This window comes from Bos taurus, chromosome 20, assembly GCF_002263795.3.
Source record: "Bos taurus isolate L1 Dominette 01449 registration number 42190680 breed Hereford chromosome 20, ARS-UCD2.0, whole genome shotgun sequence".
Taxonomy (NCBI): domain Eukaryota; kingdom Metazoa; phylum Chordata; class Mammalia; order Artiodactyla; family Bovidae; genus Bos; species Bos taurus.
Genome location: NC_037347.1, coordinates 37,615,965 through 37,631,843, shown reverse-complemented (window position 1 = coordinate 37,631,843; position 15,879 = coordinate 37,615,965). Strand labels below are relative to the sequence as shown.

General features: G+C 42.2%; 1 protein-coding gene across 1 annotated transcript in view; it reads left to right on the top strand.

Moving 5' to 3' along the window:
* SLC1A3 (solute carrier family 1 member 3) overlaps positions 1-15,879 on the top strand; it is an 80,481-nt gene that overhangs the window by 20,547 nt on the left and 44,055 nt on the right. Inside the window, 1 exon segment of the mRNA NM_174600.2 lies at positions 4,307-4,444. Within this exon segment, the coding sequence (NP_777025.1) occupies positions 4,307-4,444 (138 nt within the window).

Here is a 15,879-nt window from a genome sequence, read left to right as displayed (position 1 = left end):
CAGGCCAGGAAAGGAAGGAGAAGGAAATGGCAACCCACTCCAGTATTCTTGCCTGGAAAACCTCATGGACAGAGGAACTGGCAAGCTACAGTCTATGGGGTCTCAAAAGAGTTGGATACTACTTAGTGACTAAATACAGGTAAAGCACTTAACAGAAATGTTTAGCAAATAGTAAGACCTCAATAAGCATCAGCTGCTGCTGCTAAGTCACTTCAGTCGTGTCCGACTCTGTGTGACCCCACAGACAGCAGCCCACCAGGCTCCCCCATCTCTGGGACTCTCCAGGCAGGAACACTGGAGTGGGTTGCCATTTCCTTCTCCAAGCATTAGCTATTTGCTGTTTAAATAGCAAAGCAAATAAAGCCAGGGTTTTGCCTGGACTTTTCTACCTTTTCCCAATCAACTTTTTATATCAAACATGTTACTGTTATACTGAGGGAAAGCAATAAATATTTTTCTGAAGGTCTTGAAAACTGGGTCAGCTGGATTTTCTAGTAAACATAGATTCAGCTCATAATTAGAATATCATAGATTCAGCTCATGATTGGGGTATCACAGTATGTAATCAAATGGATACTTCATTACTGCTAGAATCCAAGAATTGAAATTGGAAGTTATAGTAACAACTGAAATGAACTTTGTGTCTCATTTCATAAGAAGTTAGGATGGCTCAGTTTCCTTAAAGGAAAGATTGCTTCCTTTGGAAAAACTTGTGTCTACACAGTATTCACTTCCTCAACCTTTAGCCTCTAGACTACTCAGTACTTCTCTATAACTCACATGTTTTAGTAATAACAGTGCAAAATTTTTGAAAATATTCATAATAATGGAATAAGCACATTTGGGGTCAAGGGTTAGCAAATACCCTCTTCCAACAACAGAAGACTCTACACATGAGCATCACCAGACAGCCAACACCAAAATCAGATTGATTATATTCTTTGCAGCCAAAGATGGAGAAGCTGTATACAGTCAGCAAAAATAAGACCAGGAGCTGACTGTGGCTCAGATCATGAGCTCCTTATTGCCAAACTCAGACTTAAATTGAAGAAAGTAGGGAAAATCACTAGACCATTCAGGTATGACCTAAATCAAAACCCTTACGATTGTGCAGTGGAAGTGAGAAATAGATTTATGGGACTAGATCTGATAGACAGAGTGCCTGATGAACTATGGATGGAGGTTTGGGACATTGTACAGGAGACAGGGATCAAGACCATCCCCAAGAAAAGGAATTGCAAAAAAGCAAAATGGCTGTCTGAGGAGGCCTTACAAATAGCTGTGAAAAGAAGAGAAGCGAGAAGCAAAGGAGAAAAGGAAAGATACACCCATTTGAATGTAGAGTTCCAAAGAATAGCAAGGAGAGATAAGAAAGCCTTCCTCAGTGATCTGTGCAAAGAAATAGAGGAAAACTAGAAAGACTAGAGACCTCTTCAAGAAAATTAGAGATACCAAGGGAACATTTCATGCAAAGATGGGCTCAATAAAGGACAGAAATGGCATGGACCTAATAGAAGCAGAAGATATTAAGAAGAGGGGGCAAGAATACACAGAAGAACTGTACGTAAAAGATCTTCACGACCCAGATAATCACGATGGTGTGATCACTGACCTAGAGCCAGACATCCTGGAATGCAAAGTCAAGTGGGCGTTAGGAAGTATCACTATAAACAAAGGTAGTGGAGGTGATGGAATCCCAGCTGAGCTATTTCAAATCCTGAAAGATGATGCTGTGAAAGTGCTGCACTCAATATGCCAGCAAATTTGGAAAACTCAGCAGTGGCCACAGGACTGGAAAAGGTCAGTTTTCATTCCAATCCCAAAGAAAGGCAATGCCAAAGAATGTTCAAACTACCACACAATTGCACTCATCTCACATGCTAGTAAAGTCAAGCTCAAAATTCTCCAAGCCAGGCTTCAGCAATATATGAACTGTGAACGTCCAGATGTTCAAGCTGGTTTTAGAAAAGGCAGAGGAACCAGAGATCAAATTGCCAACATCATCAAAAAAGCAAGAGAGTTCCAGGAAAACATCTATTACTGCTTTATTGACTATGCCAAAGCCTTTGACTGTGTGGATCACAACAAACTGTAGAAAATTCTGAAAGAGATGGGAATACCAGACCACCTGACCTGCCTCTTGAGAAATCTGTATGCAAGTCAGGAAGCAACAGTTAGAACTGAACGTGGAACAACAGACTGGTTCCAAATAGGAAAAGGAGTACATCAAGGCTGTATATTGTCACTCTGCTTATTTAACTTCTATGCAGAGTACATCATGAGAAACGCTGGACTGGAAGAAGCACAAGCTGGAATCAAGATTGCCGGGAGAAATATCAATAACCTCAGATATGCAGATGACACCACCCTTATGGCAGAAAGTGAAGAGGAACTAAAGAGCCTGTTGATCAAAGTGAAAGAGGAGAGTGAAAAAGTTGGCTTAAAGCTCAACATTCAGAAAACTAAGATCATGGCATCCAGTCCCATCACTTCATGGCAAATAGACGGGGAAACAATGAAAACAGTGGCTGACTTTATTTTGGGGGGCTCCAAAATCACTGCAGATGGTGACTACAGCCATGAAATTGAAAGACGCTTGCTCCTTAGAAGAAAAGCTATGATCAACCTAGACAGCATATTAAAAAGCACAGACTACTTTGCCAACAAAGATCTGTCTAGTCAAGGCTATGGTTTTTCCAGTAGTCACGTATGGATGTGAGAGTTGGACTATAAAGAAAGCTGAGTGCCGACGAATTGATGCCTTTGAACTGTGGTGTTGGAGAAGACTCTTGAGAGTCTCTTGGACTGCAAGGAGATCCAACCAGTCCATCCTAGAGGAGATCAGTCCTAAGTGTTCTTTGGAAGGACTGACGGTGAAGCTGAAACTCCAATACTTTAGCCACCTGATGTGAAGAGCTGACTCATTTAAAAAGACCCTGATGCTGGGAAAGATTGAAGGCGGGAGGAGAAGGGGATGACAGAGGATGATATGATTGGATGGCGTCACTGACTCAATGGACATGGGTTTGGGTAAACTCTGGGAGTTGGTGATGAACAGGGAGGCCTGGTATGCTGTGGTCTGTGGGGTCGGGAAGTCAGACACAACTGAGTGCCTGAACTGAACTGAACTGAGGTGGAGTCAGGAAAGTTAATTAGGGAAAGGGGAGAGGGGATAAATTTATTCAGTACATTTGTTAATTTTTAAACATTTCCAATGGTATCATGCATAATTTGATTTGCATATAAAGTTAATAAATATTTAAAGATTCTATTTATTTATTTTTGGCTCCACCGGGTCTTCATTGCTTCGCTTGACTTTCTCTAGTTGTGGCAAGCGGGGGTTACACTCTAGTTGCAGTGTGCATGCTTCTCATTGCAGTGGCTTCTCACTGCAGAGCACAGGCTCTTGGGTGTGCGGGCTTCAGTAGTTGCAGCTCATGGACCTTAAAGCATGGGCTCGGTAGGTGTGGTATACAGCTTAGTTGCCCCTCAGCCTGTGGAATCTTCCTGGACCAGGGCTTGAACCCATGTTCCCTGCATTGGCAGACAGATTCTTAACCACCAGAGCACCACAGAGTACTTCATTTTGATATTTTTTAAAGTTCCAGGAGCAGAATCAAATTAAGGGAAAAATTGCTTTCTCTGTCCCCTATTATCCCCTAAGTTTTTCAGGGAAGATTTTTGGGAAAAGTGAAATCCTCTCCCGCCAGCAACTAGCAAGTCTGTACAGGATAGTTGCCAAGGCAATATCAGGACCACGTAGACAGAAAGTGTGGGGTGTAGATAGGGGGATGATGAAACTGGATTCACAGTGTGAGCGAGAGGAGTTTTTTTTTTTAATTGTAAAAAATAAAATTACACTACCCTTTATAAGTAGTTATGCCAGCAGTTCTAACATCTGTTGTTACAAAGGAACTTGAATATAATAAGCCTTTTCCCCCATATTGCCTTGTATATGGGGACACGCTTTGTTTCCTAGATATGCCCCAGTCTTTATAACTTTGTCCTGGGCCATGTCAAAATTGGTTGCAAGTTAGACAAAGAAATTTTTCATTGGCTAAGACCAGGAACATTTTTTTCTCTAACTTCTCTGTGAAGCCCTGAATTCTGCCAGACCCTTTGAGATTATGGTTGAAAAGACAGGCAACACCCCTTGCAGCAAAGCAGCACAAATATTTGCTGCTTAAATAAATTGATTCTTGTTAGACAGGCATGATCACCAGCCAAATTCTTGCATATTTTTCTAAGCTTGTTACAGTTTCAAGAAAGGCTCAACTTTTCTTCCTTGTTTTTCTTTTTCCTTCAGGTACAATCCTTGGATTTACCCTCCGACCATACAGAATGAGCTACCGGGAAGTCAAGTACTTCTCTTTTCCTGGGGAGCTCCTGATGAGGATGCTACAGATGCTGGTGTTACCACTCATCATCTCCAGTCTCGTCACAGGTACCCTATGCAGTTTTGTTTTTTCATGTGTGCTTATTGCCAAAGATCGCTTAGAAAAACCAACGCTTTAGGTTTCTGCTGGATGCATGCTCTGTTCTAGAAAATAAAAGTCCCTTCAAAATGATGGAAAGGAGGCTTCAGTAATGCATGAATGATTATAACTCTCGTATTTTACCAATCACAAGAGGAAACGGATTTGAACCGCCACGTAATCTGGTCTGCCTCACTATGCAAGAGGCACCCTGCTAGACACTACACCACCAGCCTTCTCTGCCCACAGCGATGTAGTTGACAACAGCGTACAACAGGTCTGTTTTCTCACCCTCTTATCCCACCCAGATAACATCTGGTTGGACAGCCTATTAGCTATTGATGCAAGAATGCTTGTTCTCAGAGCCACCACGACTTGAGCGGGAGCCTTCTTGGAAGCCTCATCAAGAGGTAATGCCCACGACACACTCACCAACTCTCCTGCCACCAACACTGTATCTTTTCCTGGTGAACCCGCATGACTTCTCCATTGTCCCCCACCCCCGTTGCCTTTTACGCTGGTGGGAGAATGGGGAGGGGGTGGGAGATTTCCCCATCCAGACACTTTGTCAGTTGACACTTGGATTGTCGAGGCATGGAAGCTTGGCAGGATAGGATTCTTATTCTCTATGAACGTGAAATAACGATTTACGCTTGCGTGGGAAATGGTTTAAGAGTACATGTGATTGGTGAATACGAACAGAGCTAAAAATTTCAGAAAAATGTTGCTGTACGTTCCTCCCTGCCCACTGTTCTCTTTCCCCACAGCACATCTCTGACTTGGAGAAGGAATATCCGTAGACACTACCCCCAGCAGGATGGTTTCTGGGTTTGTAGCTCAAGCCCAGACCTCAGGTATTACTAGCCCTGTTTTCTTTTCCGTCCTTGGCTTACTGTCCACCCTTAGGCAGATCATTCTGTGAGCTGGCTCTCAGCATCTTTTCACCTCCCAGGGAGTTCGCAAGGATGTTTATAATCTCCTTTCAAGATCTCTGTGTAAAAAGAACTCCATAGAACAACTCGAAAGTCTTGAGGCAAGATTCTGACTGCTTCATGCCTTGGAGGGCTGGCCATTACTTGGAACAGAAACTACGTCAGTTTCTTTTTTTTTCCCAATGCCTTGCAGATCTCTGCTGGCTTCTACTTGCCCAGGTCTTCAAACAAGTGATTGCATGTACATAAAGCTCCCAATGGAGGATGAGTTGCCCATAAAACAGTCAAGTAGACAGGATGATTTGGGGCACATGTTTTTGAAACTGGTCTGGCCCATTGCTGACCAGAGGTAATCATAGCCGGCCACGATTCTTAGCAGAAAAGCTACATTCATACTGAGGTGAGGGCACGTCCTCATTATGCATTTGCTGCCATTTTTCTGGGAAGCAAGTTCTTGCAGCAAGCACTCAGAGGACAGAACTCATATCCGCCATTTTGTTTAGTGGAACAGGGAGTCCCTTCCCACCACCCTGTGGCTGGAGTCGGAATTGAGTCCCTGCAGTTTTCCTGGATGCAAACTGAGGGTCTTGTGCTCCTTTATGCTCTCTCTTCAGTGGTGAGGCCAGTGTTTAGAGGTTTCTGCTTTCTGATAATTGTGCTTTAAAAAAAAAACCCACTGTGTTACCCTTTGTAAGAGGAGAGCCCTTGTTCAGTACAACTAGAGAAAATATTCGTTCCCTTTAGCAATCCTTTGAAGTAGAACTCCCTAGTGTTTTCTCATACTTAATACATCAACTTTGTTGCAGGAATAAGACCTTTGGTTGAGTAATTTTTCAGGGAAAAAACAACAACAACACTAAGAGGCAGTCCCTCTGCTTGGTTAAAAAGAAACTGTGTGTAAACCTTGGAGAAATTATCAACATTTATGATACTGGTGTTAAAGAGAAAGGAATTTTAAACCTTGAACAACCAGTATAAAATGAACCTTAAAAGGTAACCTAATTGCAAGTTGGGAATGCCACCACTTGGAACCATTACAAGAGTCTCAGTTCTTTTCTAGGACTGTTAAGGCAAGGGACATAATTACGTTTGCTAAAGATCTTTTCAAGGTGTTAGTCTCAAAGGAATGATTTCTAAGCTACATGATAATTTAGATACTTATGATCAATTGGAATGAATGATAGATTCAATAAGAATTTCTTTCATGATTTGAAGTGCTGTGATTCTAAACCAAAGCAGGGTGTGATCCAGTGTAAATAAGGAGGTCCCCTTTGGGGACTTTTGCAAATTACACATACACAAGAGGATCTCTGTGTGTGTTGGGAAGCATTACTGGAGAATGTATCTGGAGAGGACAAAGTAAGGGCCCAATATTTTAGAACGGAAAAGCAAGCTCAAATGCCTCCAGTGGCCAAGCAGGTGAGGGATCTTTATATATGAAGTTGCCCTTTCAGGCTCCTTTTTGTTTTCCGACTTGATAGAGTCATGGATACAGGGAAATATTTCTCTTCAGTGGGAGAGGTAGCAGGGATGAGTATGATGATAAATGGAAAGTGACCCACTGCAGAACAGTGTAGACAAAGGGAGGAAAGGAGGTGATTATGACCTGAAAGCTATCAGCTCCATCCAGTTGTTGCCATGTGTCAACAAGGGCCAAATCTTCCAATTTTTCCAAAGAATCCAGAAATCCAAAAATTGATAAGAACCTAGATTTTTTTCTAATTTATTTATTTTTGGCTGTGCTGGGTCTTTTTTGCTGTGCACAGGCTTTCTTTAGTTGAAGTGAGCAGGCTTCTCATTGCAATGGCTTCTCTTGTTGCGAAGCACAGGCTCTAGAGCATGGGCTAAGTAGCTGTGGCACACAGGCTTAGTTGCTCCACAGCATGTGGGATCTTCCTGGACCACGGATTGAATTCATGTCTCTTGCATGGACAGGCAGATTCTTAACCACTGGACCACTAGGGAAGTCCAGAACCTAGCTTTTTTTAAACACTGACATAGGTAACAGAACAAAACAGTGAAAGCCAAACAAAGCACATCTGCAGGCTCAGTCCAACACTTGAGCCACCAATACTGGAACTCAGGTTTCAGTGTCGGTGCTATTAATTATAAGAATGCACTGATAGACTTGTGCATGCATCAGCCTATTCCCGGGTTTCATATGTTACCTTATTCCACGGTTGGTAGTTCCTTGTCAAAGCTTAGCTTAACATGGAATCAGCTACTGAACGCCACTAAACAAGCAACTGTTGGAAAATCTCTCCATCTTCTGTGTTATAAATGTGTTGTGTCCTGGCCGTGCTGGCCTTTTCGGCCCCCATCAGGAATATGAGAACTCAGCACTCTTTAAGTTCAAAAGTCCCAGGGTCTGTGCAGACAGAACTTGGAATGCATGAAACCCTTACTGCGTTGCCTGCATTTGGCATTTTGTTTCAGAAGGTTCTGTGTGTTGTTTTTCCTTCAATTAATTAATTAATATATTTTAGGCTGTGCTGGGTCGTCGTTGCTGCACTGACTTTTCTCTGGTTGTGGAGAAACCTTGGGTGCAGCGTGCAGGTTTCTCACTGTTGTGGCTTCTCTTGTGGAGCACGGGCTCTAGGGTGCATGAGCTTCAGTGTTGTGGCAGCTGGGCTCAGGGTCGCGGCAGGTGGGCTCAGTAGCTGCAGTTCCTGGGCCCTAGAGCACAGGCTCAGTGGCTGTGGCTCACTGGCTCTAGAGTGCGTGGGCTTGTGTACGCGGGCTCTAGGCACTGGGTTGGTAGTTGTGGCACACGGGCTTAGTTGCTCCACGGCATGTGGGATCTTCCCGGAGCAGGGATCCAACCTGCAACTCTTGCACCTGCAGGCAGATTCTTGACCAATGAGCCACCAGAGAAGCCTGGTTCTGAATGTTTTTAATCACATTTAAACTCTGAGAAATTTAAGTTAGATTTTCACCCTTGGAACATCTTTCTTGGTGAATTGTGGCACTAGAGACCCTGGAAGCCATGGTCTCCTTTTCTCAAATTTGACATTTCAGTCCTTCCTAACATCCTTGGTATGTATTAGCATTCCAGAAGCTGCCAGAGAGAAGCCGGGAGAAAGCCTAACGGCTACATTTGTACTCAAGTACCTATTTTTTTGGACAAAAGGAATACAACTGTGCCAACATACCACACAATAAAATGGGGAGTTGGCACCAATTTCTATTGATTTGGTCAAGATAGGCAGCCAGACTAGATATTTCATGCCAGAAACATGAGTTGGTTTGACTGACTTAACCCTGATTAAATTCACTAGATAATAGTTAAACTCCATTTCAGGTTGCTCTGTATAGACATAGCTACCACCTCACTTCCTCCTTACTTCGGAATCTTTTCAGAAAACTCGTGCTTTCTTTTCTCATTCTGAATGTGCATTCCTTCTCAATCTCTTACCCTGCAAGAAATCTCCTGTGTCTCCAGTTTTCTGGAAGGTGAAAGCATCCCTTTTGACAAACGATCTTCCAAATCTGTAGACCCGTGAATTCAGTGAAATATAGGACTTCAGTATAGGTGAAGCCAACAAGCTCCACTCAGCAAAGGGCTCCCTTACTTGAGAAAACAGAAGTAGAGACAGTAAATGGTAAACCTCAAAATATGGCCCCTTATTGTCAAAGAAAAGACAGCTACAATAAGAATGATCTCAAATTTTGTCATTTCATTTAACATGAGAGGGCAAGCAATGAGCTAGACGATTCTTGGTTCTTGGACATATGAAGGTTTTGTGAAGGTCTTGCAAAAATGAAAGCCAAAACACATAAGACAAATTTACTATTTTAAATGATACACTGTCGTAGCTGAGGGGTATCACTGAGGCTTGATGAAATACTCCAGGTGCTTATGTACAAGAAAAGGGAGAGCAGATTTCTTTCCTTTTCCCCCCTACACATACATTTCATTGAAGAAGGAAATATATCTATCTCTGGTGGGGAGGAGTGTCTTTGAGCCTCCTTTTCATTCTCTGTAAAATGAATTCATTCATGGTATCTGTGTCATGGATCTGTTCTGAGGATTTGTGCTTGGCACACAGTTCAGTTCAGTTTAGCTCAGTTGTTTCCCACTCCTTGTGACCCCATGGACTGCAGCACGCCAGGCCTCCCTGTTCATCACCAGCTCCTGGTGTTCACCCAAACCCATGTCCATTGAGTCAGTGATGCCATCCAACCATCCCATCCTCTGTCATCCCCTTCTCCTCCCGCCTTCAATCTTTCCCAGCATCAGGGTCTTTTCAAATGAGTCAGCTCTTTGCATCAGGTGGCCAAAGGACTGGAGTTTCAGCTTTAATGTCAGTCCTTCCAATGAATATTCAGGACTGAATTCCTTTAGGATGGACTGGTTGGATCTCCTTGCAGTCCAAGGGACTCTCAAGAGTCTTCTCCAATACCATGGTTCAAAAGCATCAATTCTTTGGTGCTCAGCTTTCTTTATAGTCCAACTCTCACATCCATACATGACTACTGGAAAAACCATAGCCTCGACTAGACGGACCTTTGTTGGCAAAGTAATGTCTCTGCTTTTTAATATGCTGTCTAGGTTGTACGTGCTCAGTTACTGGTAGCTACTGGTGGTAAGGATAGCAGCAGTAAGAGCTGTCCTGGTCCACACAGTATGAGTGAAAATTCTAGAACAAGAAGAGAGAGCTTCAGCTTAGGGGCATGTAACTAAGCCTCCAGATTCCTTACATTTTATTTGTCTGTGGTCTTCACAGTGATCATTTTCCTATTAAAGGTTGATTAAAGAAACCATGAAGTTAATCAAGTAGCAACTGGGGGCCAGGGAGAATTCCTTCCTGTCCACTGGAAAGGATTGGTTTCTTCCCTGCAATGTGGAATGGGATGACCTTATTACTGCTGCATCATTCTAAATATTATCATTGGTTATACAACTGCCCAGTCGTTACTGAGCAACGAGGCCCCAGTGTGCAGCACCCTGGAATCCACAGGGCAGCAAAATCTACTTGCTGCTTATAGGCCACAAGCGGAGCCTTCCTGGCTAATCAAAAGTTGGACAAGTGGAGTCTGTCTCGACACAATGCTTGGCAACCTAGAAACAAGCCACCCAGAAAGAAACTTTGGCCCAGTTCATTTGAAGCCAACAGGTTGGCCCCGCTTCATTTTCTCTCTACATCTGTTGACAAACATGGGGAGGGAGGCTGAATTACATCCACAGAGACAGAGAGATTGTAAGATATAATAGGAAGACCCACCTGAGGGCTGAAGAGATCACCTGGCTTTTTTTTTGGCATCCTGCAGAAAGGAAATCTTGGAAACTAAATGCTCTTTATTTATTTTTAGTAAATTTGGGTTTTGTTAAAAGGTAGACCAAATTATTTAAGTCTAGCTGTCCCAGAAAATATCTACCTTTCCATCACAAATAATTTCATTCAATAAGCACTTGAATTTTTTTTTCTTTTTTTTAATGTACCAGCCACTTTTCTAGGACATGAGGATGACACAGAACTTCCCTGGCAGTCCAGTGGTTAAGCCTCTCGCTTCCACTGCAGGGGGTACAGGTTCGATCCCTGGTCGCCAAAGTAGGATCCCGAATGCTTCAAGGCACAGGCCAAAAAAAAAAAAATTTTTTTTTTTTTTAATGAGAAAGACAAAATCCCTGACTTCAGGAGTTCAGAGTCCGGTGGGCAATAGACTTGCAGTGGCAGTGTCATGGACGGGGACAGTGACGCAGGGAGGAAGAGCCCAGGGAGGGACAAAGTTGAGACTGAGTAGCCCCAGGCCAGCTGTACTCCCCAGTTTTCAGGCTCCCTTGTCAGGAAGCGACTCTACTAGCAGAGAAGAAGTTGTTTAGGTTGTTGTTCTCCTTACACTTGGCTCACCATTAAATGCTGCAAGAGCCGGAGGTTGGGCCCTGGGCAGCTCCCAGCAAAAGTAACCCTGGGATGTGCGGCCACACAGAGGGAAGAGGACCCTGACGGGATTTCAGCCACAGAAACTCCCTTTGGGAGCAGAGCCTCTCTCTCGGCTCTCAGTGGAGCATGCAGGAGATTGGGTCCCTCTGAGCTGGATGGCAGGGAGAGGACATGCTGTGCATTCCAGCGCCCAGAGTGGCAGCCCCCTCCCCTGCACCCCGGAAGGCGGCCCGCAGCCGCTGCCTGAAAGTTTTGTGTGTCCATGGTCCAAACTTAAGTTGAACTTGTCTCCTGTGAGGTCCAGGGAGAAATAGAGGATGACAGTTCGGACGGTGTCAGGAAAGCACTTGAGCACAGCCTCGAATTTTTCTGCCAGTTTTTCTCAGATGCCCAGTCCTCCTAGGCCCTTCGCCAACCTGGTTGCCTTCCACATCCCCTTGTGTTCCCAGAGTTGAACCCAGTGTTCAGGTGTCACATGACCAGGTCGGGGCAGTCACCGGACCCAGTCCTCTGCTCATACCGACTGGGGTGGGTCAGCTGTCATAAGGTGCAACAGACCCCTGGCTCAGAGGGGTTCAGCCTGTGGTCACCTAACTCCTCAGAAATGAAGTTTGTGGAGAAGTACGACTGAGCGACTGAACTGAACTGAGCTGAAACCCATTGTAAATCAAGGAAGATCTATATTAACAATGCCAAGGGGGAACTTGTTGCCTGTCCTAAAGAAGCTAATAGTTTATTGGATTGTACATTTTGGTGATCAAATGCCATGCATGAAAAGAAACGGTAGAAAAAAGAAAGATAAGAAAGAAGGTAGAGCTGAATTTGGAAGTCCTGCCTCTGTTTTCACTAACTTTGTAAACTTTAGTAATCGCTTAAACTTTCTAAGCTTTAGTTTTACTAACTTGAGAAGTTAACCAAATATTCTGCCTGCAACATATGGTTCATAAGAGATTTATATGAGAAAAATAAATATGTTATAAAAAAAAAATCAAACAGTTCTTGAAAAATCAGAAGCCCCAGGCTCAAGGCTTTCCTAGAAAGCTTAGGCTTCTATGACTTGGGAATTCTTATCTGTGAAATTTCAGCAGCTTCAAGGTAGGTAGCCTACAGTTTTGATCAGTTCCTGCTTGTAAGACATTTTTTAACGTTTCTTTAATTAAAAAAAAAAAAAAGATTTAAAGCTTCTTTTAAAGTTAAATTATTCTCTAAGAAAAATAAGATCCCCGGCCCCACCCCCACCCCTACCCCCCCCCACCCCCCAACCCCAGCTTATATTAATTTGGTATTAATCTGGTAATTTCTTTCAAACCACTCTGAAACTGCAGGTCTGTGGACAGTGCTGAAAACAGATGCTTTTATTCTGCTGATATGATAATGGTTTTCAGTAGAGCGAGGATGAATCCTGACTGGAGATTTGTGCTTAAGGACACACACAGACACCCAGTTTATTAACTCTGATTTGAATGGATTTCTGCTAGGAAAACTGCTTACCTTGAAAGTGACTGGGAAAACTGCCTTCCGTTATAAATTATGCATGTCTCATAAAGCCGAGTAAAACGGTGCTGGAGTATCTGCCAGCAGAAAGAGACGGAGATAGAGACAGAAAGAGACAAGATTCTATAGCTGGATAAGGCTTTCTGTGACAATGTCATGGATTGTGTGTCTTCAGGGGATAGTACCCCTTCTTCTGTTTGTTCAGTGTTTAGTGGATATTTCATGATAAGCAGAAAGAAGGCTTTTGGGGGTGATGATATTTTCTGCTGAAGGATGGATCTGCTGGAATGATCCAGCCAATTTTGAGCCTGTGTAGAATCTAGCTTCCCGAGTCTTGTATTTGTGCAAATTCGTTTCTCTAGGCAAGATAAACTTCTTTTTAGCTTCTTCACAGAAGATCTTTACAAAAATCCCAGATGGAAGCCAGTTTACTACCCATGATTGCAACTGTTTTGCTAGCCCAGCAACATCTACATTTTCAGTTAAGACTGCTTTCAGATGTGCATTTCCTGGACTCCCATGTATGGGGAAATAGGTTTTGCCGTCTTTGTTTAATTTGTTAAACAATTACTTGAGTTTTCATCTGAGTTTTTCTCGGAGGGAAGAAACTTCCCCTAAATTACCAAGGGGGTTTCCTCTCAGAGCACTGGATGAAGGGAGGCCAGTGTCTGAGCTCTGTGATGCTGGGGGCAAGTAAACAAGTCAGAAGAAGCTCTTGGCTAGCCATTTAGAAAGAGTTTTAGAAGGAAGAACAAGGTGGCAAGGTGATTGCAGACTTTCTAGATTCAGCCTGTTGAAATGACGTTTATATTACCAGGACTTGTCAGTGTGGTTGAGGGAGAATATAAATATATAATCTTGTCTGCAGTACCCTTAGATCCCCTCCCCCACCTATACTCCTTCCCACCATTGGATTATTTTGAAGCAAATACCAGAACACGTAAGACAGGAATGATACTTTAAGATAATTTTAACTTGTTTCATGTTTCCATAATGTCCTACCCCGCCACCCCCGCACACACACACACACCAAGAGCTGTCCTTCACTTTAAAAAAGTATTGCCAACCCAGTTCTTCCCTTTTGTGGTGCAAACTTCCCTGCCACTGCTTACAGTAATTACCAAAATCTGCTTCCAGAGAGCATGATACATCTCTGGTATAAGATGATGCAATAAAATGTTGATGCTATGGAATTTGGGGACACAATTTTTCACTGAAGCACAATACAAGTATGTCTGTGCATACATAACTGTGTGTGTTTTGTCCAAAGTTCTTCCAACTCTGAAAAGTACTCTGGTCTGACTGTTGCCTCTACTCTTTGTAATTTACAGCTTTTCCAGAATTTCTTTCTGTACTTTATGGTATCTTACATAGATTATTTCTAGTTAAGCTATAATTTGAACACATTGTTCTCAGAGGAATTTGTGCTAAGAGCTGAAGTTTCAATTATTTTAGAACTAACTTTCCTAAAGAATATCGCAAAATTTTCCTGAGTTGGTGCATACCATAAAATCCTTAATATCAGCATACCTTACCTACACACTAAGTATTTTGGAGTTTGGGAAAGAATGAATACTTATATATGTATGGCTGAGTTGCTTTGCTGTGTACCTGAAATTATCACAACATTATGAATTGTCTATACTCCAATATAAAATAAAAAGGTTTTTTTTTTTTTTTAAAAAAGATGGAAACATTAATAGCTTCTATACTAGAATCTTATAACTTTCATACTAGAATCTTGCCTTCTTTTTTATTTTAGAATAGAATTTGGTAGTCTTATCTTGGGACCTATGCTTAATGACATATCTGAAAGCATTCCTTTGGCATACTTAGGCTTAAAGCCAGGCATTAATGTAGTAGTTCTTAAACATATTTAAGAATAACAAACTGGAAACTCATAACACTCTCATGGGTATATTCAAAATGTTTACATATTGAATGATGTAGGAATACATTTACTGTAAGAAAATATGACTCTTATGCAGTATAGGAACAAAACTATAAAGCATATTTCCACAAATAGTATAAGCTATTAAACGAAAGCATGATTGACAGTTGCAAAGTTTGTAATATCATTTAGGTATTCATAATTTTTAAGTCATTTTTCTGCTAGCATTCACATAAGTAGAGGCAAGAAATACTGAAGAAAAATTTATAGTGAAAAATCAAAAGAATTCGGTCTACTGACTTTATTCATTTTTTTCCCTCTGAATTGGGCATGTGGCATCATTATCTGATCTTAGCAGAAAACAGATGTTTTATGGGAAAGTGACTGACGTCACTCTATAATTTCCCATTAAATAAACATCTGAACACTAACTTAACAGCTAGCAAGTGAGGTCAAGTGCCTGAAAAGTGCTGTATACACCACAGAAGCACATTTTGCATCTGTGAAAGATGGATGTGTAGCAGTGTGTATCAGACTTTCAACTGCTAGGAACATCCTGGTTGCCAAACTTTGCCTCTGTCACTACTTGTTCTTTGGAATGATAGAAGCCTATTTTACAATAGAAAGAGAGAGGTTTTTATTTATATGATGTTCCTAAAATTATTTCTTGGTATTGGTAGACTTAGGTTTATCTTATTTCAAGGTGCTTTTAATTTTTTTAACAGTTCTGCTGAAATGTAACTCATACACATACGATTTACCCCTATTGTGTATAATTCAATGGTTTTTAGTGTATTCGTGACGTTGTGCATCCATCATCACATTAAAATTTTAGAACATTATTATTACCCCCTGAAAAAAAACCCACACTCCATAGCCATCACCCCCGCCAATTACCCCATTCCTCCAGCCCTACGCAAACACCAAACTATTGCCTTTCTCTCTGCGCCTGTCTATCCTGGAGATTCCATATAAATGGAATGCATGGTCCTTTGTTACTAGTTCTTTCAGAGTTCATCCTTGTTGCTGTGCATGTTCGTGTCTCAGTCCCTTTTGTGGCCAAATGATATTTTGTTTTCTGAACATCCCATACTTTATTTATCATTCATTACTTGGTAGACTTCAGGGATTTTGTCTGTTACAGGCAGGGTGCTCTTATGAATAATGCTGCTGTAAACTTTCGTGGGCCGATGTTTTCATTT